At 44.1% G+C, this 27,137-nt stretch overlaps 1 protein-coding gene and 2 pseudogenes across 1 annotated transcript; 1 reads left to right on the forward strand and 2 right to left on the reverse strand.

Moving 5' to 3' along the window:
- Nucleotides 1-10,349: 10,349 nt before the first annotated feature.
- On the reverse strand, nt 10,350-10,852 carry LOC147441364 (uncharacterized). The gene has a single exon (XM_086483427.1). It carries the CDS (start codon nt 10,845-10,847, stop codon nt 10,350-10,352), a length of 498 nt encoding a protein of 165 aa, XP_086339553.1. The 5' UTR covers nt 10,848-10,852.
- Nucleotides 10,853-12,027: 1,175 nt separating this feature from the next.
- LOC147441365 (uncharacterized) lies at nt 12,028-13,250 on the forward strand (annotated as a pseudogene).
- A 984-nt stretch (nt 13,251-14,234) lies between these two features.
- Nucleotides 14,235-17,458, reverse strand: LOC147441366 (uncharacterized; annotated as a pseudogene).
- Between the last annotated feature and the right edge of the window lie 9,679 nt (nt 17,459-27,137).

The raw sequence follows: 27,137 nt of genomic DNA on the forward strand, positions 1-27,137 counted from the left end.
CTAACAAACCACAATATTTTCCTAAAGACAAAGGCAATTAACAACAATAAAGTGTTCATCAAACAACAAGGATACAAGCTCACATACAAGGATCTCATCTATACAAAAATGGAGCTGCCCTTGTAGCTAATCTTAGAGCATCTGAAGGTGCAGAAGCCCCATGATACATAGAACCAAATCTCCACATTGCACTTGTCATGGATATCGGGCTGGCAAAAACAAAAGGTAATCCAATGTGATCTCCAAAATTATATCTTGGAGAACTTGGTAGAATCCAACCTCAAAAGAAGCGACAGCAAACAAGACACATATGAATGCAGGTCTAGTGTTGACACAAAATGCTTACCAAGCTCTAGGAATGATCGACCAGCTGTCGCCTTTGGAATCTCAACTAGATTTTTAAAAAAAGCCAAACACTCTGCCAAAGCTGTAGGGGGATCTTCCTCAGCTTAAACCAAAATAAGAACAAGAGGCCAAAGCCAGGGCCAAATTTCTAAAGCAAAGGTAACAGATAGTGAAGACACAAAATTGGGTATTGCACTCAGCGATGAAATAATGACAAAGAATAGAGACACACCGTCCAAATTCTAGAGGACTATAGAGGAAGAAGAGAAGAAGATATCACAGTTCCTCTGGTGAGAGTGAATTGCAGACCAACATACCAAATTTCCATAACGCAAACGCAAATATCTACGGAGCAGGCTCAAAGACTACAAGAAGAGTGACGCCAAAAGTTGGCAGAAAAAAAGAAGAAAGTGGATGAATAGGGTTCACATGCCGATGATGAAGTCAAAAAATATTTGGGCAAAAAACTCAAAGTAAAGATGAACGACTTGATAAAATCAAGCAATACAAAAGAAGGAAACTAGTAAAGATCTTGTGAGAGATGATAAGAAGCAAACTAAGAAGGAAGTTAAAAATATTGATCACCGTCTACCATAAGAGAAAGACCAAGGCAAGAATCTAGATGATCAAGGAAAGGGGGAGACTACTCTTGAGTATGAAGAGGAAAAGGAAGCTAAAAACATTGATTATTCTCAACCCAAGAAACACGATCAAGGCAAATCCAAAGAGCAATAAGAAAAGAAATGGACGGAGGCTAGGAATCTGCAACAATGAAACACTCAAGAACGAGGCCTAATATCACCGCAATCTAGAAGGTAATCAAGGATGGTGTTCGTCTCATCGGAGAAATCACTTTGGAGAAACATCAAGAGGCCATAAGGTTGCAGTTTCACTATCAAAGAGCAATATCCAACCTACGGGAGTTGGATTCCCAAGATGCTCAAGCACAGACTCAAGCAGTGAAAGAAGAAAATAAAAGGTTGAAGCAGCAGATTGAGAGTTTAACAAAAAGTCAAAGCAATTTCAAGGAAGAACTGGCCAAAGAAAATAGGGAAGTGTTGGCTACTTCAAAGCACTTGAAGAGCATATAGCCGCCAACATGGAAATACAAGTGGAAGAACAGAAACTGGAAGAGGTTCCAGAGAAGGAGCAGTAAACAAAATTCAAAGCTAAGCAGCCCTTACGATGTCATGAAGCACACTCTCTTCAAGCTCTTGGAAAGCCAAGATACCATGGCTTTAGCTAATACCTTGCAGCATTGGCTGCAATCCTCAAGGAGCTGAATGCACTAAAAGTTGTGTTAGCCCAAGCAAAGTACAATAGACAAATTATGATGGTTGGGCATATTGCCATTCAATCTTAGAAGGATCATGAGATACAACATTTGTCCAAATAGGTGGCAAAAGCACAAGTGGATCCAACTGTCCAAGCTATGAAGAATGCTCTAGAACTAAAATAGAAAGATTTGGCAATCAATTCCCTACAAGCCAAAGCCATTATTCTAGTACAACAGACACCAACTCCATAAATAGCAACTACACAGGTAGACCTACCCCTAGTAGATCTACTTAGGGTGGGATATATTATTATGAGAGCACAAAGAAGCTTCTTGATACAAGAGATGAGATCATAAGGTGGATAGCAAAGATTCTAGATCCCTCTCACAAAGAATATATGCAATATGTTCCACTTTGCTAATGATTAAGCCTGATGAAGTGGTGCAAAATTTCAGCCACAAAATGATTCCTCTGCCTCTCTTGAAGCAAGAAGCACTTACTTGGAAAAGAAAGCTCATTCTATCCCTTCAGCCAAACAAGATTGGGGTTACAAAGATGTGCCAGTGTCGGTAGTTCAAGTGCTGACCATCCTGGGAAACCAATCCCTATGGTGTAAGAAGTGATTTCAGAAGCGGCCACAAGATGAGACAATTTACAAAAATGCACCACAGTACCTCAGGATTGACCCCACCTACTGTCCAATTCCAAGATGAAGATCCTGGCAAAGCTACTACAATTGGTAGAGAAAACAACCATCATTACTCAATTACCCAATTCTCTCAAATCCCATCAAAAATTTACCACCAATGGTACATACTTTACAGCGGTGATTACTCAAATGTGTGATATCCGCAACCTTACCTACCAAATGTTGGTGAAAATTGCAAAGATGATCATAACTTGCATCCCTGCATTTGTAGAAATAGAGGCATTAGAGCACCCATGGCAAGGAGTCCTTGAAGAAACTAAGGGCATAGACTAGAATATAGAGATAGAGGTCCCTAACCGCAATATCATCATGCGGATGTACGCAAGAGTCATGTTCCTATCCTCACATTATCTGCAAACATTCAAGGATGCATTCATGATAGGCTTTTTTGAGATGGACTCAACCATCTTCAACCCGTTGACAAAGGATGTGCCAGCCCAACATATTGCATGTTAGAGTGCAGTCATGAACAACCCTTTCAAAGATTTAGCAATCCAAGCAGATATAGTGGCAAGGGTAGAGAAATTCAAAAACATCACAAAGACCCTTGAAAAGTGCACCTTTGACTATTGAACCTAGAGTGCATCTCAACCTAAAGACCAAATGTTGATCAAGCTGAAGACAAAGCTTTCACAAGGACGTTGGTGAATCCAAAGTTGGTATGTGCAAGAAAGTGCTCTATGCCAAGCAATGGATGCTAGCAGATGCAAGACAGAGTGCTAAAGCCAGTGCGAAAGACTTGGGCAAGCAGGTGCTAGTGGAGGTGTAAGCCAGATGCAGCTTTTTAGGCCAAACAGGTTGAAGGATGGTCCAATTGGGATGATAGGTAAGGGTGCCCAAAGTGCTGAGTTAGTGCTCTCGATTGTGGAGCTCGATGTTGTGCAAGCTAGCCCAGACGGCTTGTCAAACGGAGCCCCGGTGTGCAAGATATTGCAGCTCAAAGTTAAAAGATGTTGCAGACCCTGACGGATAGGGCAGCTGGGGATAGGAGGCCAGGGTGGATGCCAGATGATAGATGTGTAAAGCTCAAGTTATGGGGCCCATATTTTTGGATTGCAAATTGGAGCTATGGATTGCAAGCTATGGCCATTTGAAAAATTTTCAAGGGTCGGGTTTGTGCCCACTTGACTGCATTGGAGGACATGCAACCAGAGCCAAGATGCCCAAATTGAAAGGGGCACCCCTATAAGAGTCAAAATTGAGCCAGTTTTTCAAGCTTTTGGCCAGGGCCTTGAGCTGGCGAGCCTATAAAGAGCCAAGATTGTGTGTGTGTGTGTGTGTGTGTGTGTGTGTGTGTGTGTGTGTGTGTGTGTGTGTGTGTGTGTGTGTGGTGTGTGTGTGTGTGTGTGTGTGTGTGTGTGTGTGTGTGTGTGTGTGTGTGTGTGTGTGTGTGTGTGTGTGTGTGTGTGTGTGTGTGTGAGAGAGAGAGAGAGAGAGAGAGAGAGAGTTCTTCGGTTGACTTCTTTGTGCAGAGGTGTGTGCCTACAAAGACCCAAGAGTGTGTTTTCTTGCCCGACGACCATGTGGGTGCAGCATTTGATGTAAAAGAGTTGTAAATGTCATCCTTTGAAGAGCAGGTGCTACTAGAGATGGCGTGGTCCGGTTTTTCCATTTTCACTGGGGTCAAAGATGTGGAAACCTGGCTTCAAGATTATAGAGTGTTGGAAAGCGATTTATCAAGAGAAGAAGGTGCGGTATAGGTGTTCCCGCTCCTAGTTTTGTGGTAAAGTGAGGCTTTGGTTTGATGGCCTACATGATGAAGTGTGAAGCCCTAGAGGCGGCTTTTCAAAGCAAATATGTAGTGGATGCACAACTAGATAAAGTGAGGAGGAAGCTAGACGGTTTGAAGCAAATTTTGGAAGTGAATTTTCAAGCATTCGAATGGGAGTTTGAAGTCCTTTGGGGAAAGCTGATCAAGGTAACTGCTGTTGAAAATGTCGATTTTTGGAAGTTGAGTAAATTAATGGATTGCCTGTATGAGGAAGTGCGCAACAAGGTTGAAATAGATGGCCCGCTGTCGTATGAAGAAGCGATAGCTCTAGCGAAAGGGCGGACCAAAAAGATTATAAAGAAACGCAAGGCTAGACGGGGTTTTCCAAGTGTGGTGGTCCCACGCCAGTGTGATGCGGTGGCAATCAAGCCACATGTAGTGCTAAGGGAAGTTCATGTGCGAGAAGAACCAAGGTTTCTTTGGCTACAGAGAGACAGGATGGTTTCTATGCCAAGAATGCCAGCTAGAGCGGTTCCATTTGTGGAGGAAGTGTAGGTGGTTCTAGAGTGGACAAAGGAGGTGCTGCCAAGTTCAAGTGTGGTTGTTGCCAGCCCCATTGAAGGGTGGTAAAGGCCAAAGAGTGTGGTTTGCAGACGAGGTCAAAGTGGCAAAGCTAGAAGAGATTCCAGAGCTCGAGACAGAGGAAGAGATTGAGCTGAGTGACATTAGCTCTATGAATGCAGACACGAGTTGCAAAACCTTGTCAATATACTCTGTTTGAGATAACCAAATCAACTTCTTTGATCTGTCTCTCTCAATGCGCATACCAAGTATATGACTTGCCTCACCCATGTCTTTCATGTCAAACGATTTTGCCATCTTTGACTTCAAAGCTGAAATTTCTCCCAAGTGCTTGCCAGCAATCAACATGTCATCCACATACAACATAAGGATCAGCCAACTGCCATCCTTAGCCTTCTTTGTATATAGACAGTGATCGAACTCACTACGTTTGTAGCCTTGAGAAAGCATAAACTTGTGGAATTTATGGTACCATGCCCTCAGTGATTGTTTTAAGCCATAAAGACTCTTTAACAACTGGCATACCCAATCTTCCTTGCCTTTCTCAACAAACCCTTTTGGCTGTTGCATGTAAATTTTCACATCTAAATCACCATGCAAGAACGCTGTCTTGACATCCATTTGGTGCAACACCAAATCTAATATGGCAACCAATGCAAGAAACCATCTCAATGTAGTCATCTTGACCACCGGAGAGAAGACTTCATCAAAGTCAATGCCTTGTTCTTGCTTAAAGCCCTTGGCAACAAGCCTTGCTTTGTACTTTGGCTGACTATCATGAGCGGTGATCTTATACCTGTAAACCCATTTACAAGGTAGAGCCTTTTTGCCCTGTGGTAATTTAACTAGCTTCCATGTCCTGTTTTTATGCAGAGCTGTCATCTCTGATTGCATGGCCAATTGCCAATTCCCGGAGTCCTTCATTTGCACTGCTTCCTTGTAACATGAAGGCTCATTGCAATCAGTCAACATGATATAGTTCATAGATGGAACAAACCTATCAGGAGGTCGCGTGACACGTCCAGATCTACGCACAATAGGTGGCTCAGGCTCAGCCACAACCTGTGGTTCCACTCTATCCTGCCCTTGCTCCTCTTGAGCCCTGACATTTTGTCTTGCACGTGCAGGTCCATCTTCTTGGAAGACAACTCTTCTAATCTCCTCAACCCTCTCTAGTTTAGAATGATATTTGGATTCATTAAAGTGAACATCATTGCTGCGGACAACCTTTCTGGATTCGGGATCCCAAAGTCTGTACCCCATCTCACCAGAATTACCATAGCCTAGAAAGATTCACTTTCTACTTTTTGGCTCAAGTTTGTTCCTAAATTCCTTTGGAACGTGAGTATATGCCTCACAGCCAAAGACTCTGAGATGCTTGTATGAGGGCATTTTGCCTGACCATACCATCTCTGGCACTGAATCCTTCTGCAAAACCTTGCTAGGAGATCTATTTACAAGATGAACAGCTGTTGATACAGCTTCAGCCCAAAACCCATTTGGCAGCTGTGCATTAGACAACATACTTCTGACCTTCTCTTGTATGGTCCTATTCATCCTCTCAGCAACACCATTTTGAGGAGGATTGTAAGGAGCAGTAAGTTCACGTTTTATACCTTTTGACTCACAAAATTCCTGAAAGGCCTTTGGAACATACTCTCCACCATTGTCAGTGCGTAAGAATTTAAGCTTCTTGCCACTCTGATTCTCCACAAGTGTCACAAACGTTTTGAAAACACTAAACGCTTCATCTTTGTGCTTGAGAAAGTAAACCCATACTTTCCTCGAGTAATCATCTATAAATGTCATAAAGTAAGAAGCTCCCCCTAGAGATAGGTTAGGCATAGGTCCACACAAATCACTATGAACAAGTGCCAACTGTGTATCTCTTCTACTGCTTCTATGCTTATGTGGCTGCTGTGTTTGCTTACCATACAGACAATGTTCACAGAATTCAAAATCATTAAATGAAAAGCCAGGCAATAACCAGAAAGAGACAAGATTTCCATTCCCTTCTTGGACATATGTCCTAACCGGCTATGCCACAAAGAAACGTTCGGCTGCTCGGTTACATTGATTACATTTTTAGAGACATTTGATACATAAATCATGTAAAGTCCTCCAGACTTTACTCCATGTGCTACTCTCATAGAACCCTTGGATATCTTCCACATGTTCTGTCCAAAAGTGATGACGTAGCCAGCATCATCAAGTAAACCTGTGCTGATCAAGCTCTTTGTAATTGCGGGAACATGTCTCACATTCTTCAGCGTGAAAGAAGAGCCATTCTGAAACTTCAATTGAACATCTCCAACACCTAAGATCTCACATGTCTGCCCATTGCCTAGCCGAACATGATCTTTAGTGGTCACATAAGAGGTAAACCACTCCTTGTTTGGAGACACATGAAGTGATGCCCCTGAGTCTATAATCCAGTCACTCAGTGCATTTCCATCAGATGCTGTAAGAAGAGCCGAGTCCATTGTATTCTTCAAGAAGTAGACGTCTCCTGACACTAGACTGTCATCCTCTGCAACAGTGTTTGTCACATTTATTTCTTGAATCTTCACTGAGGACTTGTTCTTCTCACCATGGTCTTCAGCTTTCTCTTTGCCTTTTTCTGCTTTCCATTCTCTACAGTCTCTTTTCATGTGACCCTTCTTGCCACAATGGTAGCATTTTATGTCACTCTTGCCTTTAGCACTGTGGGACTTGCTACGAGACTGATTCCTCTTTCCACCTTTGTACTTTTCTTTGGTCCTTCCCCTGACAACTAAGGCTGTTCTTTTGCCTTTGTCCATTGTCTTTCTATTAGTTTCTTCAGTAAGCAGACTTCCTTCTACACCTGCTATGTTCAAACCATCTGGAGGTGCAGAATTACTCAAAGCTGTGCGAAAAGTGTCCCAACTTTCCGACAATGTGATCAACAGGAACATAGCTCTAACAGGTTCATCAAACTTGACACCTTGAGCTAACAACTGACTATAGATTGTGTTGAATTCATTCAGATGATTGGACATAGGTGTCCCTTCTTTCATCTTCAAGTCAACAAGCTTCTTAAGCCAGTATACCTGTGAAGCTGCACTCTGCTTCTCATAAAGATCACTCAGCTTTAACCATGCTTGATAAGCCGACATCTCGTCTGCTACATTGAAGTAAACGCTTTCTGCCAAAGTCAGCATAATGGTAGAAAGTGCCAATTCATCCATTTCGCTCCATTCATCTTCGTCCATATCTTCTGGTTTTATCCCCTTGAGCTTTATAGGTTTTATCTGCTTCTTTTGTACCAACACGTGCCAAATCTGCTTCTTCCACAATGGGAAATTGGTTCCATCCAGCTTCTTGATATTGTAAAGAGCAGTGTCCTGTGATCCAGCCATAGATACGCTTCACAGTAGTTTACTTTCCCGGGAAAAATTCGGCAGAGTTTCCCCTGTAAACTGACCTCTGAACCAATATCAACCTGTCAAATGAACCAAGAAAGCTTCAGATTCTGCTAAAATTTTGGCAGAGTCTCCTTTGTAAAATGGCTCTGGTGTACTAAAAACATACCAAAAACAGCTCAAAAAACCACTGTCTCTCTGACACTGTAAGCTGTGGGTAAACCTGTCCTGCACATGTACTGTCTTTGACTGTCCTATCATTGTCCTGTAAGCATAGATTGCGACAATGCCTCAACGGCAGTAAAGCAAAGATGCAATCCCAACTGTCTAACTCACAGTCAATACATCCTAGCTGCCTATCTAAGGGTGCTCGAGGGATCGCTCCAAGACCTGTATCACCGAAAGGATGTCAACATTCGAGAATCCCCCAGCTCAATAAAACCTCACTCGACCCTCAACAAAGGCTGCAGTAAATCTGACAGTACATAGACTTCCCACAAAGTCATACATCCACAAATTTCCCACTGTATGCTGTAATCGCTGCGGCAGTTGTTTGCTGCGTGACTCACAGCCAGCAAACCCTCAACAGACATACATCATCTCTGACAATACATCCCATGTGGAAGTACCTGCAATGTCAAGATGAAATCTGGAATATCAAGCAGCAAACACAAGCTACCTGATGAACTAGTGGATGTCGCCTACAATCTGTGTGTAGATGCGCCTGTGTCGTATGTGACACGCCTCCAAGAACTGTGAGCCGTCCTTCGATGTGTAGACAGTCACAAATCAACACTCTGGGAGTGTCGATATCCTCAGCACCTGCAGTCGTAGGCCGAAAACCCCAAATTTGCAGAGTCGGATCTGCACCCGCCGAGACCACGTAGTCGAAAATGGCCTGCGCAGACCTTTGTCGAAGCCGAACGGTGGTCGAGATGACCTCAGAATGAAATTCTGACAACACCAATCTGAGTTGGTGACTCTAGCCTCCTGCAGTGCTGCCCCGAGCCTCGATCTGAGCTCTGATACCAGTTAAAGGAGTACGAGCGGAAGTGCGACGCGAGAGAGTGCGAGAAGAAGAGCACGATGATATGGTGAATTTGCTCTACTGTAATGTGTAGAGCATAGTGAGTTCTTATTAGGTTTTTACAAAAGAATATGTGTACATACCTGGCGGCCCGCCCACTTACCTGGGCGACCACATTGGGCTTTATACCCCAACATGTCAGATGCGGATTTTTAGGCCATAAAGGCTCAAGGATGGTCCAATTGGGATGATGGATAAGGGTTTCCAAAGTGCTAAGTCAGTGCTCTAGATTGTGGAGTTTGAGATGCTGTGCAAGCTAGTCCAGATGGCTTGTCAAACGGAGCCCCGGTGTGCAAGATATTGCAGTTCAAAGTTAGAAGGCATTGCAGATCCCCAACAAATAGGGTAGTTGGGGACAAGAGGCGAGGGCGGATTCCAGAAAATAGATATGTAAAGCTCAAGTTATGGAGTATGCCAGTCTTTTCAAATTGCAAATCAAAGTTATGGATTGCAGGATAAGGCCATTTGAAAATTTTCTAGGGGTCGGGCTTGTGTCCACTTGACTGCATTGGAGGATGTGCCATCTGGCATCTTTTAGGGTTTGACAAGGTTCAAAATGGTAGTGTGCAATGTCCAAAATCAATAGCAAGTGACAGCTCTCCATTCCAATTCTTGAGCGCCAGGTTATAGCTGGACAAAGTTGGTGGGGGCAATTGCCCAAGGAAAAGTACCAGGTGATTTTTTTTTGTTTTGACGGTGGTACAGCCAAACGGTGTCGACCTATGGAGGTGCAGGAAGCCCACGCATGAAGTTTTGCAAGAAGATGGTATGATGCTTGAGAGGTTGCTTGCTGCAAGGTACAACATGTATAGCCGGAATGGGTATGTCAAATGTGGCTTTTGACAGGTCAAAAGTGATTTTCAAGTTCAACTGATCGGGGATATCTAGAAGTGCTAGAGAGTGGTGGATTTCATCACATTCAATAATATCATGACGATCTAGCAGTCGTCACCTCTCCTGCCCGAGATTTCATCATCCAGGAAAGTATTATGTGAAGTCGACCATATTCATCAAAGGGCATAAAGTTTTGATTATGGCATAGAGTTTTCTTTATTGATGCTATGGATATGGGGGATCTCGGCTATGTTGTCCCTGTGCTCATATGACGTTGAAAGAAGGCAGTTGTTGGAAAACTTGGAGTTTGAAGGCGGCATTCGAAGGTCGACATTTTGTGGCGTGTGCAAAGGGGCCAAGCCCAAAAGTTTTTAAGGCTCTTAATATAAAAAAAAGCGAATGGCAAGCTGCAGTCGACGAGTTATAGCGTTGAGGGAAGGTCGACAGGTGGAAGGAGTTGCACAAGAGAAGGGCCAGAGGGGCCGCCACTTGAGCTTGCATGGAAGGGGCTGTCAACAACTTGTGAGAGGAGGGAGAAAGTTGCGCCAGAAGAGGAAGGTGGCTGCAAGTGGGAGTTGGCCCAGGACGTGCACAGGGAGCCATGCAAGGGGCTGCAAAGGGGAGAAAAAACAAGAAGGCAAGGACAGAGGAGGAGCCGGAGTAACAGGGCTGAGGAGTAGCGCTGCAGACAAGGAGCGGCCATAGCACAGGGGCGCACCATCTTGGAGGTGCATACCGAGGGCCTGAGGGATAGCAAGGCAGGATAGAGCCGCCAAGGGCTGCCAGAGGCCTGGCCAAGGAGGGCTCGGGGAAGCGCAGTAAGGAGGAGAAGGTGGGTTGCAGGTGAAGCAGCGTGAGGTGAAGAGTTGACACCGAGGGCTGAGAGCCGGTGTTGGCGTGGCTGCAAAGGCAGGTGCATGAAAGGCCGCCAAAGGGTTGGCAGGACAGAGGAGGACGGCCAATGGGCTGAGGGCTGAAGAGCCGCCACCTGCAGACAGTTGGGGGCTGCAGTGGAGAGGTGGGCCGGGACTACACCTGATTCCGGTACTGAGGAGCAAGAGGGTAAGTCGGGGGTGGCGCAGGCAAAGAGGAGACGGGAGTCGGGTCCCACCAAGGTAAGGGGCCGCCAGGGCTACAGGTTGCAGGTGGTGGCCGTCAAAAAAACGACTTGTCTGAGAGGAAGATCAAAGGCATCAAGGTCGCATCCACCTAGGAGATACGTGCTCATAGTACACACAATTGTAAAAGGATTTTCCAAGATTTTTTTACTCGTTCTAGTCTCGGATCCATGTTATTTTTTTCTCATATGTACTTGTAATTGTGAGAGGATTCTTTGTGTGGGTGTCGGGTATGCAAAGTAGATGTCGGGTTTGTCATAAAGTGGATGCTTACCAGGGATTGTGCAAGGTTATGTGTGTTGTCAGATATTGAGTTGTGTATTCGTGGGGGAAGGTGCTCTAAAAGATTATAGATGGGAGCCTTGAAGGTATGCTTTGCAATTGTGTGTGCATAGTCTGGGTTGGTCGGAATTGGGCTTAGGCATTAGTTGTTTGCAGATTGTGTATTGGGATGTGTGTTTGCTAGGGGATAGGGGTGCTTTGAGGTCACTGAGCTATATAGAGGCATCGAGTTTATGTGTTGGTGGTTTTCCCATTTCCCCCTTTCCATCTTGTGGTGCCCCCATTGAGGATCCGCTGATTGCTCCCTAAAAAGGTGTTATTGAGTCAAGATGAAGCAGGAGTTTGGTCCGGTCTTCAAAGGAGAGGAAGATGCAGACGATTGGATTGCCGATTTTGGGCTATTTATGCTGACGGTTTTGCGGATTCCAGGTGATGAAGCAAAGCTCCAAACTCTACCGTTGGTGCTGCGAGGTAAAGCAAATGTTTGGTTTGATGGCTTAGAAGATCTGCACAAGCAGAATTGGATCGGATTTCGAGAGAAATCTCTACAGAGATATAGAAAGGTGGTGTCAGCTTCGAAAGCAGATGCGAAGATCAAAGGTTTGTAGCAGGACGTAAGTGCAAATTTTGATGCTTTTGTGATAAATTTGAAGCTTATTGGGGGGAAGCTCGAAAGGTTTCTATCATGCTTGCATACTTATGCTCGTGAGAGTGGATTATGAAGATTCAAGGACCTTTGATGAAGCCGTCAAAGTCGCTAGAGCAAAGAGTCGAAAGATGAAGAAGAAGATAGAGGCAGGGTTGCTACAGTCGGTAATCACGATAGCCAGTGGACCTAGGTCCAAGCAGATCAATGAGCATCAAGAGGTAAAAGCTCCTTTTTTTATTGATATGCATTTGGTCAAAGTACATGAAGGTGATGCCAGGGTAGAAGAGGTAGAAGAAGTGCCAACTAGGTCACAAAGGATACGGCGAGGTATATTCAGAGTGCCACCTAGTTTGCTTCCTCAAGAGAACGAGGTGGTAAAAGGCCTTGAAGAAGAGGTTCCAGTTCCAGAGCTAGTAATGAGGAAGGAAACAGTGATCCAAGAATTGACAAGTTCAAAAGAGGAGTCCGAAAGCTCTCATAGCTCTAGCAACAGTTTGGACACAGATAGCATGTGGGAGACAGAGTCCCGGTCTTCCAGGTATGAGACCTATGATGTTTTTCATGTAGATGAAGTGGGAAAAAATGTATGCAAGTTGCCTGCCAGCCAGCTAAAGGTCGAAGAGAAATATAGTGTTTCACCGTGTATGAATCTGACAGTCGAGCAGCCGGCCAATCAAATGTCGTGTGATGGTGAGTCCCTATTGGAGGACGAGGTATGGCTTGATTGTGCATCAGACCTAGTTGAAGAACAGGTTTTTGAGAGTGACTTGCAAGAGCTAGAAGCAAAAGCGGAGGTATGTTCAGTTGATTTGTCTATGGAGGGGGTGGGGAAACCTTGCCTTGGTGAGCATGTCGAGGTGTGCTTTGAGGTTTCAGAGTTTGTGTGTATCCGTGGAGAGTTAACTCCGGCAGACGACTCTATGGAAGCTAATACAGATGCAACCTATGAGCGAGAGGCTCCATGCAAAGAGGAAGGTGCCGCCAACCTTGCAGGTTATGAGGTAGTTAAAGAACAGGTTGAAGCTTTAGCAGGTCATGTTCTTGAGTATGAAGAGATGGTTTTGGAGCCATGTTTAGAAGATTTGGATACAGGTTTGTAAAGGGATCAGGTTTGCTTGGCTATGCAGCAGGTAGAGGAAAATGGCAGGGTCTTGCTATTTTATGGGATGCTATGGATACATGTGTTATTGGAGGTTGCTTTACAGGTGTGTTTGTCTCAGTGGCAAAGCTTTTTTGCAGAAGACTACACTATGGAGGGTTCTCTAACAGGTGATGCAATAGCTGCTTGTGGTACCAATGCTTCAAATGGTCAGAATCATGTTTATGGTTGGCAGCAAGACTTATGGATGCAGGCTGACAAAGCTCTATGCTATGGAGAGCTAGAAGGGTGGTGTGTCTATTGGCCTACAGGTGCAAAGGAAGATTTGGATATACAGGCTGTACAGGTGGAGGGCTACGGCCAATGTTTTGTTTTTTATCCAGGTAGACTCTACACCATGCTTCGGGAAGCTTCGAGCTTTCCATTTGACCCTGGAGGGTGATGCAATAGCAGATGCTTTTCTCTCTATCTCTATCATATCTATATAGCCACTATCATTTTTCTTATGTAGTCTATAGCTCTGTTTTATATCATTCTCTCTATACATACTTATTTTACCGAAAGAATACTGTGGTTGAGCATAAATGCTCAACGAGGGGGTGGGCAATGATGGTACAGCCAAACGGTGTCGACCAATGGAGGTGTAGGAGGCCCAGGCATAAAGGTTTGCAAGAAGATGGTACGATGCTTGAGAGGTTGCTTAATGCAAGGTACAACATATATAGCCGGAATGGGTATGTCAAATGTGGCTTTTGACAGGTCAAAAGTGATTTTCAAGTTCAACTGATTGGGGATTCCCCGATCAGTTGAAGTGCTAGAGAGTGGTGGATTTCATCACATTCAATAATATCATGACAATCTAGCAGTCGTCACCTCTCCTGCCCGAGATTTCAACATCCAGGAAAGTATTATGTGAAGTCGACCATATTCATCAAAGGGCGTAAAGTTTTGATTATGGCATAGAGTTTTCTTTATGATGCTATGGATATGGGAGATCTCGGCTATGTTGTCCCTGTGCTCATATGACGTTGAAAGAAGGCAGTTGTTGGAAAGCTTGGAGTTTGAAGGCGGCATTCGAAGGTCGGCATTTTATGGCGTGTGCAAAGGGGCCAAGCCCAAAAGTTAAAAAAAAGCGAATGGCAAGCTGCAGTCGACGAGTTATAGCGCTAAGGGAAGATCGACAGGTGGAAGGAGTTGCACAAGAGAAGGGCCAGAGGGGCCGCCACTTGAGCTTGCATGGACGGGGCTGTCAACAACTCGTGAGAGGAGGGAGAAAGTTGCGCCAGAAGAGGAAGGTGGCACCAAGTGGGAGTTGGCCCAGGACGTGGACAGGGAGCCATGCAAGGGGCTGCAAAGGGGAGAAAAAACACGAAGGCAAGGACAGAGGACGAGCCGGAGTAACAGGGCTGAGGAGTAGCGTTGCAGACAGGGAGAGGCCATAGCACAGGGGCGCGCCATTTTGGAGGTGCATACCGAGGGCCTGAGGGATAGCAAGGCAGCATAGGAGCCGCCAAGGGCTGCCAGAGGCCTGTCCGGGGAGGGCTCGGGGAAGCGCAGTAAGGAGGAGAAGGTGGGTTGCAGGTGAAGCAGCGTGAGGTGGAGAGTTGACATCGAGGGCCGAGAGCCGGTGTTGGAGTGGCTGCAAAGGCAGGTGCATGAGAGGCCGCCAAAGGGTTGGCAGGACAGAGGAGGACGGCCAATGGGCTGAGGGCTGAAGAGCCGCCACCTGCAGACAGTTGGGGACTGCAGTTGAGAGGTGGGCCGGGACTACACCTGATTCATGGTACTGAGGACCAGGAGGGTAAGTCGGGGGTGGCGCAGGCAAAGAGGAGACGGGAGTCGGGTCCCACCAAGGTAAGGGGCCGCAAGGGCTACAGGTTGCAGGTGGTGGCCGTCAAAAAAACGACTTGTCTGAGAGGAAGATCAAAGGCATCAAGGTCGCATCCACTTAGGAGATACGTGCTCATAGTACACACAATTGTAAAAGGATTTGCCAAGATTTCTTTACTCGCTCTAGTCTCGGATCCATGTTAATTTTTTTCTCATATGTACTTGTAATTGTGAGAGGATTCTTTGAGTGGGTGTCGAGGATGCAAAGTAGATGTCGGGTTTGTCATAAAGTGGATGCTTACCAGGGATTGTGCAAGGTTATGTGTGTTGTCAGATATTGAGTTGTGTATTCGTGGGGGAAGGTGCTCTAAAACATTATAGATGGGAGCCGTGAAGGTATGCTTTGCAATTGTGTGTGCATTAGTTGTTTGCAGATTGTGTATCGGGATGTGTGTTTGCTAGGGGATAGGGGTGCTGTGAGATCACTGAGCTATATAGCGGCATCGAGTTTATGTGCTGGTGGTTTTCCCATTTCCCCCTTTCCAACGGCCTCGGTTTGTGAGCCCGAGGAAGTTAGAAAATGGTGATACTTGCGCAACATGGAGCTGGAAAATTAGGGTTTTGATCGGTCTCTACAGCCTGGCAAATGGAGCTTCAAGTAGAAGATGGGAGTTGGACCAAGTTGGCACCCCAAGATGGGGTTTTCTCTCATAAAATGGGCTTTTTGGAGGCTTTTGGTAGGGTGATGAGCCTCAGAACGCCACGTGATGGCCAAAAAAACCACATGTGCAAGAGAAGTTGAAATAGCCAAGGTATTTTTCCTAGAAGGTGCCCCCATCGTGGGTGTAGTTGAAGAGAGAGATCTCTCGTGTGGAGCTGAGCCATGGTGGATTGGGGCAGGCTCTACGCACGGTGGCATGGTTGATCAAGGCGGAATTTTGGAGGAGCTCTGGTGGCATGACGGCTGGTGGCCGGTGGATCTAGGCAGGCAGAAGTCGGTGCTAATGAGGTAACATGGCATACACCCCCAAAAGGCGCCTGTTCCACTGCCCATAAGGGTCCCCCATTTTTTGAGAGCAAAGTCAACCCCCCCCCCCCCCCCCTCCCCCCCACTAGCGAGGTGGCTAGTGCATGGGGCCTAGGGATAGGGGATGATTCACATGGAGAGAGAGAGGAGGAATCTGAGGAGGATGGTTGAAGGGGCTCCAAAGGAAGCCGGACAAAGTGGGCTCAAGGGGTGATATCATATGAAAGGTCGATAAGGAAGTGTTCAAAGGTGGTAAGGCTATGCCATACAAGGGAAAAATGGGCGGTATGAGGGTTAGAGAGAGAGAGAGAGAGAGAGAGAGAGAGAGAGAGAGAGAGAGAGAGAATTCAAAGTATTCAAGTCTAAGGGGGAAGTTAAGAGCCGAGCTGCAAGATGGTCAAAAGAGAAGGTCAAGGGAGCAGTGCAAAGCCAAGTTTGCCAAAGGTGGAAATGAAGCAAAAAAATAAAAAAGGGGGAAGTTAAGATCCGAGCAAGATGGTCAAAAGAGAAGGTCAAGGGAGCAGTGCAAAGCCAAGTTTGCCAAAGGTGGAAATGAAGCAAAAAAATAAAAGAATGCCAAGGGGCACCAACAATGTCACTAGTGCACCCCCTCAAGTGCAAGAAGAAGAGAGCAAGTGAGAAGATGAAGCCAAGGTGGCTACCCTTCCCAAGTTTCTTTGTGTGGGTAGTGTGTGTGTATGTGTGTGTGTGTGTGTGTGTGTGTGTGTGTGTGTGTGTGTGTGTGTGTGTGTGTGTGTGTGTGTGTGTGTGAATTCTTGGGTTGGATTTTTTGTGTTCAGAGGTGTGTGCCTGCAAAGCCCCAAGAGTGTGTTTTCTTGTTCTGTGACCATGTGGGTGTGCCGTTTGATGTAAAAGAGTTGTAAATCTTGTTTGAGCGGTGGTGAAGCTTCCATGGTGTTTCTCTCGCATTGTTTCCCCTGCCCTCCTCTACTTCTTCTGCTTATGCGTGCAGTGCCGATGCGGATGTGTGTGCCCCCCGGGCCCCTTCTTTGTGTGCAGATGGAAGTGAGAGTGTGGTTTTGTGTGCGGCAGTGGTGCCTGGCTCAAAACAAGCAATGAAATGAGTGGTTAGTTGTTGTGTCCAGATTTGTGCGTCGATGTGTGTGCGGGTGATGGCCTGATAGCGTAAGTTGAGAATTTCAAAGGGGATCTTTAGTGGATTGGGGTGTTTTGTACGCCTTGGGCTATAGAGAGGCCTTTGTTTTAGTGCCAAGTGTGTTCCCCCATTCCCCATCTTCAACATGCAACGGCTACGACGAGGGGGATGTTAGCAGATGGACTAGACAGACACCCTCCTAGTCAGCGACCTCATCATAAAGCCGTCAATTTTGTAGTCCCATTATTATTTTTTGAGAAAGTTTGTAAATATGAGGAGCTCTTATTTCAGTTAAGCGATCTCCGAGCTAACTTTTGTAAAAATCTGAGTTGTAAAGTCTAATTCTGAGTATGAGCTCTGACAAAAGAAGCCCTAGGTTTAAAGCCTAATTTTGTAAGTTTGAACACAACACTTATCGTTATCAAATGTTTTTGAAGAGTTTGAAGCGCACGACTGAGAGTGGCTACTCTCATGCGACTTGTAATCCATTTTCCACTCTAGTAATCCAAATTTGTTTTCAACAATTGTATTGTGCTCCTTGTCTCTTGTGCTCTTTGATTTTAGTGTAACCATTCTCAACTTTGTTGTGGTTTGTAACGACCTGTTTGCGAGCCAAATCTATTGTTTTGAGTGTGATAATGGTTGTTTTTTTATGTTTTGAATTTAGGAGAGTGTCCCTAGACCATAGAGCAACCATTCTAGATTGTTCTATTATAGTTTTTAGGACCTTGATCATGATGGATCATGATTTTGGTACCTTTCTAGATTGTGACAAGACTTGGTAGGATAGTGTCGCTAGGTATCAAGGAGCTCCTCCTAAAGTTTTGTTGCATTTTGACTTTGTTTGAGTGTCAAAATGGTGTGACAACCGAGAGCGATGAGAGAGAACATAGGAAAATTGTCTGAGTAGAGAGTAATAGATTTGCTAGTGCTAGAGATAGCTTCATTGTGTAGGTTCACTTCTTGATGTTGACACCCTCAGAGAGTATTCGTGCCCCATCCGAGTCGCTTCCCTAAGTATTGACATTATGTTAGTGTCAGATAGCTATGATGCAGACGTCCGATCATGGTGACCCGCTACCATCAACCTTGGTTCTACCTCCAAAGCATAAAACCATACCTTTTCCTCTGCCTACGTCAGCAACAAAATTGTCTACATCTTGCTATTCTCGTTTGGTATATGCAATGAAAACATGTATAGATCAAAATCGGCCATCCACTCTTTTGGATCCTCCTCGCTAGTTTAAATTGGCCCATTGCTTCATGCTCACTTTGTGATGCCATTGCTTCTTTGTGAAAAAACCACTTTCTTGATCAAATCGATGAGAAATCAGATGCTTCTTAGTGAGGGCACAAGAAGATGGAAAGGGGGAATGGAAGCACACCCAAAAACACTAAGAGATTGCCTCTCCATATCCTAGGATGATCACGACACCCCAATCTACTCAAAATCTCACCACAAATGACACAATTTGTATGCAATTGATTTGTCCAAAAGATAGGTTACAATGCTCCTCGAAGCACTCTCTTGTCTTTTGCTACTACAACCTATAACCTTTTCTTTCATCACTATAACAAAAAAAAATACATCTGACAACCTTATCATCCAATTTTTTTGGGTTGTCTTTGTGGCACCAAAGCATATGCCGAACAACCAAAAACAGTCATGTGCTCAATAGAAGGCTACCTATTATGCCATGCTTCATATGGAGTCATAGAGTGCAAAGATTTTGTAGGACACCTGCTAAGTACATAAGTGGCACACACGATGGCCTCAAGCCAAAACGAATACAGAAAAGCTTGACTTTTGACCATACATCATGCCAATTCCGTAAGTGATCTTTTTTTTCTCTCAGCAACAACATTTTGCTGAGGCGTATAAGGCACTATACATTGGTGTTTTATCCCACACCTAGCCAAAAATTCATTAAACTCATAAGACATATGCTACATTTTGAGACATTTTCATCCATAGCCAAAAAAAAAATTGAAGCACATAAATTCTTTGGACTTTGCTTTAAGTGGATTTACCCATGCATGCTTGGAGTAATTATCAATAAAAGTCACAAAGTAAAGGTAATTGCCCAAGGATGGAGTTTGCATGGACCCACAAACATCACTATGCACAAGCTACAACCTTCATGTGACCCTAACTAAACCATCCTTACCCAAAATACAGCCTTCACAGACATGTTTGATAGATGCTTCAAGAGGCGGCAAAGAAGCAACCGTATCAGATTTCTGCAAATGCAACAAACTGGCAAAATTGAGATGACCAAAACGTGCATGCCAAAGTTTTGCATCTGAAATAGCCTTTGAATCCACAACTACATATGCAAAATTTTGCCCACACTTGTCATACAGTGTGAGCTTATACAGCCCACGCCATAAAATGTTAGTGCAATAATTTCATCACTAAAACTGAGATCATGTACTCTACATCTATCATCCACAAATTTGACTACAAGACCAAGTCTAGCAAGTGCAAATACAGACAAAAGATACTTCTTGATCCCAGGTACATAAAGTGCATGAACAAGTGTGAAAGAACTGCCATTTGCAGTAGTAAGCACAATCTTCCAAAACTCCCTGAACCGGATAAGAGGCATTGTTGACACAGATAACTAAATTCCCATGAGGGACAGACTTAAGAGAGGTGAACAAATCATGATGTGAGGTAATGTTCTTTGTAGCACCACTGTCAAAATACCACACATGTAAATCTGCAACAACTGACATGCATGCATAATGGAAATCAAGATTAAAAGTGCACTTTGCACTAAAAGCCCATTCTACATCAACATCAGCATCACAATCTCCTTTCACAGAAGAATCAACAATACCTACATTTGTAGTGAAACCAGCCTCTTTGGCCTTCAACTTAGGACATTGCCTAATCAAGTGATCATTAGCTTTAAAATAATGGCAACACATCTTCTTTTTGCCCTTATTACCAAAATTGTAATGGAATTTGCCTATTCAATTTGAGAATAGCGGAATTTAATGAGAGTACTTTCAAGAAATGATTTTGTGAGCATAGCGGGTAGACATAATTGAAGATAGCAACATAATCATAGCAATTAGTTAACTTGGCATAGACAATACTTTTGCAAGAGAGAGAGTTTAGATAACATGACAACAATTGAGGACCGGATTTATGTGGAGCCGGTCCCCCCTCCAATAAGCATTTGTATTATGATTTCTCCCATAAAGAGAGACTTGTTACAATACAGTCTTTGTGTTCCTTGTGACCTAGGTGATGCCATGAAGATGGAAGGCTTCATGCACCACAAACATAACATAAACTTGAAGAAAGCTTTAACTATCCCAAGCCTCAGTCCCAAGACCTCAAACACCTTCGAAGGTGGAGAGAGCTAGCAGGGAATGAGGGTAGGGAAGAGGAAGAAGAAACATTTCGTAGGAGAAAGAATTAGTTCCTCACTTATCATACTCTTGTTGCTAGCATACATAATAGCATAGTAATGAAGAAGAAGGATATGGCAAGCTTAAGCATTGAAGCATGGCTCTTGGTTGGATTTGCACTCCATAGCCAAGAGTGTTGGTGTAGGCTCTCAACCTCTACTTGCTTGGAGAGGGAGCTCTTGCACTTTGCATATCACACAATGAGAGTGCTTGTGAGTGTGTGTGGGTGAGTATACCCCCTAGGCACCCCCCTAGCTTGCTTGGGTCGACCCCCCCTTGTAGCTCATTCCTGAAGCTCATTGGACCCCTCCAGGCCTAGCCAATCACAAGCAAGAGCCATTACAAGCAACATGGGTAGCCTTGGGACAAGTGTCCCCCTTTCCCCTTTGAGAGAGAGGACTTGATAAATGCTAAAACAATTAGATAATTCATGTAATTTATCATTGGACCCCTTTGAAGCCTAGCCAATAGGCTTCAAGCAACACATGAAGGTAACATGGGTAGGGGCCTGACATGTGTTCTTGCTGCCTCTTCAAGTTGGGCTTCCCTTGTGTGTGTGAGTGGGTGTTCTCTCTCTAGCCCCTAGGAAAAGGGCTCGCCCCCCCTCTTGTAGGAATGCTTTTGACTTTTAGGTGATCAAGCACCTTACTCACCAAGCATGACAAAGCACTTGAACTAGGGGGTGTTCCCACAAGCATCTCAGGCAAGCTTCTCAAGGCACCTCAAGTACTTTAATCATGCAGCAAGTCAAGCACCTCAAGCATGAAGCCAGTCAAGCAAATCAAGCACCTCAAGCATGAAAAACACCTCAAGCATGACAAGCACCTCGAGCTTGGGCCGGGTTCCCACCTCAAGCTCAGCCCTAGCTTACTTAAGGTCAAAGGACTTTTACACACATTTATTGGAGGTCTTCAATGAAGCTAACCCTAAGGTCTTATGCTCCATTGGTTAGCCTTGCTCTTTGATAGACCATCTCCCTTTTGGGCCCCTTTACCATTGGCCCCGTGTTGAGATAGATCTATAAGCACATACCTATATCTTAACACTTGTTCCCGTTTATTCTCCCACATTAAGTGATCAATTTAATATGAGAAAATCATTTGGGTTAGTTAGATATTAGATTTTATGACATTACCTCTCTCTTGAAATCATAGTCGTCCTCGACTATGAGGTAGAAAAGATAAAGTCTTAGTCATTAGTCAATCGTACTTAGGGGGTAAAGGATCCCTTTTTACCCTATGACATCTTTCCAAGATGGATGACTAATCCATTTGGTGCTTGGGAGACATAGCTGCCGCAAGCATGTCTGCTCTTTAGTCCATTTTATTCTCCCAAAGTAGAGTGACAAATTCTACTTGGTGTTTGAGAGACGTCGTCATCACAAACATGATTCTAAGCATGCATACTAGTTAAATTTTGTGCACAATTAAAAAGAGGACTAGTCATATAAGACAAAAACATGAGTTATTTAAAAGAAATTTGTACATTTGCTTACTCTAATGTAGCATTGTAAGCATTGACAAGGTTCATACTATCCTTAAGTTGTACTCCTTGCATCCATTTAGCATCTTCAAAAGGATAATTTTTGAACTTAATAAGATACCGTCGGATAATCTTACCATGTCGTAGTACCTTGTCTTCATGCCGAAGGATAGCTTCGGGTTGTAGCACCTCTTCTTGGTCTTCAACTTCGGGAGGGTCTTCAATAATTGGTTCAATTGGTGGCTCTCCTTTGTAGGGCTTAAGTAAGCTTACATGAAAGGCATTGTGTATAAGCCAATGGTTGGGCAACTTGAGTTGATAAGCCGTCTCATTGATAGGCTTCAAGATTTGGAAAGGACCATAGTATCTTTTTGCTAGTATAGCATAATACTTTTGATGGCCCGTAGGATTTTTGCCCGTCGTTTGCCTTAATCGAGCCTTAGGAAACTTGAGTAAGACCCAATCATTTTCTTTGAACATTAAGGCTCTTCTGTGCTTATGAGCAGCAGCTTTTTGCCTTTGTTGAGAGATGGCTATAGCCTCCCTAATCTTCTGAAAAGATTCTTGTAGGTCACGGCTATACTCATCGGCGGCGAAGATTTTCCCATGTACTTTCAGTAGCAAGGGACTTTTAGGTCTTCCTTCTATGATCTCGAAAGGTGCTTTGCCCGTAGAAGTATGTACAGTATTATTGTAGGCATACTCTACTAGCGGTAAATAATTTTTCCATTGTGAGCGTTGATCTACTTCGGTAACATAAGTCTTGAGTAGATCGAGTATCGTAAGATTGGCTATCTCACTTTGGCCATCCGTTTGTGGGTGATAGGCCGAAGAGAAATTCAATCTTGTTCCTAGATTTTCAAAGAGACCTTTCCAGAAATTACTGGTCATTCTAGGATCTCTATCTGACACGATGGATGTGGGTAATCCATGGTGTTTGAAAATCTGAGATATGAAGAGAGTTGCCATTTGATGTGCCTTAATATTCTTTTTGACAGGAATAAAATGTGCTTGCTTGCTAAACCTGTCGACTATTGTCCATATTCCTGTATTCCCATGGATAGACTTGGGTAATCCAAAGATGAAATCCATGGATATACTCTCCCATGGTGAATTTGAAATAGGCAATGGCTGGAGTAATCCAGGTTGCTTCCCTCTATCATACTTGGTCTTTTGGCATACTACACATTTTGAAACATACTCTTGTATGTCCACTTTCATGGTAGGCCAATAGAAATACGTCTCTACTCCTCGGAGAGTAGGTTGAATACCTCTATGCCCTGCATATGGAGGAGCATGGGATTCATACATAACCTTCTCACGAAGGGAATGGGTAACACATAGCCTATTGCCGTGAAGAAGATAACCATCCTGCAAGGTGAATGGTTCCTCTTTCTTCCCCAAAGCAAGGGCTGACATTATGTCTCTAAAGTCAGGGTTAGTAGCATACTCATCTACCATAGAGGATAGATCATTGTGAGTAGCTATAGACACCGCATTAACTTTTGGTCGTCGTGAAAGTGCATCGGCAACTTGATTGTGCTTACCAGCTATGTGAGCAATATGAAAATTAAATTGCGAAAGAAAATTTTCCCACCTCATTTGTTTGTCAGAAAGCTTGGTTTGCATCATGAAATACTTGAGACTTTGGTGGTCGGTTCGTAGGATAAATGGAGTCCCCAATAGGTAGTGCTTCCATGTGTCTAGGGCATGTAGAATAGCTAAAAGCTCTTTCTCATAAATGCCCAAGACTCGTTCATCACCATTGAGCCTTCGGCTCTCATATGCTATGGCATGCCCTTCTTGAAGCAAAACCGCTCCAAGGCAATCACCACAAGCATCACATTGGACCTCAAAGGGCTTTGAGAGATCCGGAAGCACGAGGATTGGTTGGGAAGTAAGCTTCTCTTTGAGTTTTTCAAAAGCATTTTGCTCCTTAGCAGTCCATACAAACTTAACGTTCTTCTTGGTTAAGTCGTGTAGTGGTCCTGCCACTTGAGAGAATTTTGCTATGAAGCGTCTATAGTATGCACACATACCAATAAAGCTTCTTAACTTATGTAGATTCCTTGGGTTAGGCCATGATTTTATTACCTCTAACTTTGATGGATCCATACGAATACCATCGTGAGAGATAATATGGCCTAGATATTGAATCTCTTGAAGGAAGAATTCACTTTTCTTTTGGTTGAGAAAAAGTTTGTTCTCCCTCAAGGCTTGAAAAATCACTTGGAGATGTTGCTTATGTTCCTCCAAAGACTTGGAGTAGATGATGATATCATCGAAGAACACTCCAGTGAATTTTCGATATGGTCTAAAAATTTTCTCCATCAAACGATTGAACGTAGCTGGTGCATTAGTCAAGCCAAAAGGCATGACTAGATATTCATAAAGACCAAATGTTGTGCGAAACGCGGTCTTTAAGATATCCTCATCCACTATCCTTATTTGATGATAGCCACTCTTAAGGTCAATCCTACTGAAGTAGGTAGAGCCTTGTAGCTTATCAAACAGATCTTCTACCCGAGGTACGGGAAATCTGTTTTTAATAGTGATATGGTTTAGTGCTCGATAGTCCACACACATACGGTATGTACCATCTTTCTTTTGCACTAAAAGGACTGGAGAACAAAAGGGAGAGGAACTAGGCCTCACCATCCCTTTGTCTACCAGCTCTTGTACTTGCCTCATGATCTCCTCTTGTTGAGCTTGTGAGACTCGATAAGGAGGTTTGTTAGGCGGTGAGCTTCCTGGAAGGAGCTCAATACGATGGTCATCATCCCCTCGTTTTGGAGGTAGGTCCATAGGGATATCATCAATGAACACATCTTGGAATCCTTTTAGAAAAGTAGACAAGTCTAACTCTTCTTGATTCCTATGATTTTCATTTGATGAAACATTACTAGCTTTTAGAGACTCTTTGACATAAATCATGTACGCAAAAACTGAGCTCTTCATTGATTTATCAAAAGAAAGAGGATTTACAAGTGGAATAGTGCGACCACGCTCACTAGCATCTACATACATGTTCTTTCCCCTGTAGGTGAAGTAAATTCTCCTTTCAGGGAACTTCATGTTGGCAGCCATGCGATCAAACCATGGTGCCCCTAGGATAACATCCTGATGTTGGAGGGGAGAGATGAAGAAGTCTTCTTTGTCGACATAGCTTTGGACATGAAGCCTCAACTTCCCAATCAAGGGAGTAACGGAGGCTTGTTGTCCCTTGAAAGCTGCATCAGCTGTTACTATATCTCCCATCTCAAAAGCTTGAATGCCCAACTTGGTGGCCAACTCTATTGATATGAAGTTGAGAGTAGAGCCAGGGTCAAACAAGATGAATGCATCATGCTCTCGTATCTTTCCCCAAGCATAGGAGAGTGATGATCCTTTGCAATGAGCATCCTCTTTTGGAGCTTCGATGGTGGAAGCCCTAGGAGTCTCATTGCGAGTATTCTTCCTGGGGCAAGAACGATAGCCATGCCCTTGCTCCCCACACTTGAAACACTTATGGTCCTTGCGAAAAGCTTCAAGCTCTTCAGGAGAGAGTTTCTTTTTATCTTTGTAAACTCCCTTCTCCTTGGACCGATTGTTGTTGTTGTTGTTGGAAGTGCCTTGGGAATTATTTTGAGCATTGGATTTCCCCTTTGCATCATTTTTATCTTTGTTTTCCATGGGCTTGACATTACGTCTAGCCCCTTGATGGAAATTGATGCGTGAAGCAACCATGGTGTGGTGGATTACTTCGGTAATAGTACCGGGCCGTTGAGAGTTGATATATTCGGCCATCTCTTCAGGTAATCCCGCACAGAATTGCTGTCTTTGCTCGGCAAAGTCTATCTTTTGAAAGACAGTAGCTTTGAGATGTAAATCCCAAAACTTATCTACATACTTGTTGATAGACTCATGAGAGAGGAGCTTCAAGCCGCGCCATTCGGTAAGAACTTTATCTTTAGTATCGCTTGGAAGAAATTGCTTCATGATGGAAACTCGTAGAGTTTTCCATGTCTTTGGGGCTTCTCCATTGCCACGAAGGCTAGCCCACCATTGACGAGCTGATTTTTGGAAGTGCATAGCTACATGGCGTAGCTTGGAGGACTCTGTGAAGCCCTCGTCCCCAAAGGCCGCATCAAATTGCTGGATGAAGGCCAACACTTTGTCGGTAGCACCAAAGGTGCCATTGTAGGTGAGAAAAGAGATACTCTTTCCTCCCTCCTTGAACTTCTTTAGCTTTTGTGACCTTCGCCATGCAGGAAATGATTTGCGATGCCCTCCCCTCTTGTATTCTCTAGGAGAATAGCCATAACTTTCATCGGAAGAGAAGGAAGGTGAAGAAGAAGGAGAAGAGGGTGACCTCTTCCTAGCCCTTTTCTTCCTTTGTTTCCTCTCTTGCCTTTGAGAGTGATGAGGAGAAGGACTATGGGTTGCTCTTTTCCTCTTGGGAGGAGTAGGCGATCGTCTAGACCGCCTTCTTCGTGGAGCCACATTTCAGAAGAACTTAGACTTTCATTGCTTTCTTTCTCTTTGGATTCCTCCTCTCGAATGGGAGAGAGTCTTCTTATGGGGGTCTCTTCAAGAGGCCTCCTAAGCTCTCTCTCCTCTTGGAGAGGAAGGGAAATTCCATAGGCACGAAGTTGTTGAGTAACTTCGGCTTGCAAGGTAGGGTTGCCCATAGCTTGTTGCAACCTAGTCACAAGATAATTCACAAACATGGGAGCATCATCATTAGCACCTTCATGTGCAAAATCAAAGCTATCAATGTTCATTCTACTCTCTTGATTATTGTCAGCCATGTTAACAAAATTTTATGTATGTACTTAGTGTATGCTTTGGCAATTCAAAACCTTAGTTGCCACTCCTCTTAGCCTTTGAAAATCGGCTCTTAAGTATCTACATCCACGGCTCAAAGTGGTTAATTATAGAGAGTAGAGGAGTAGGTCTAACATAGCAGAGTTGCCAAGGGCTAGCTCCTTTCGGACTTCTTATGGCTCAATAATGGTAAAGCCGTAGGCAAGTCTAAAAAGACTCCATTATTAAGTCCAAAGCTCCCGAGGTGTGCACCATCCCCCACATAGTGGGCTTAACAAAACCGGTATTAGATCCCAGTTCCACTTACTCTATTACAATTAACAACATCAACCATTTATAGGCTACTTAAGGACCTCTCTTCTTAAGCAAGAAAAGA

This window comes from Adiantum capillus-veneris, chromosome 15 (assembly GCF_014529385.1).
Source record: "Adiantum capillus-veneris isolate H3 chromosome 15, ASM1452938v2, whole genome shotgun sequence".
Classification (NCBI taxonomy): domain Eukaryota; kingdom Viridiplantae; phylum Streptophyta; class Polypodiopsida; order Polypodiales; family Pteridaceae; genus Adiantum; species Adiantum capillus-veneris.

Bases quoted from the DNA above. Each gene is read 5' to 3' on its own strand.
- LOC147441364 (XM_086483427.1), bottom strand. From the start codon at position 10,847: ATGCACCTGCCTTTGCAGCCACGCCAACACCGGCTCTCAGCCCTCGGT.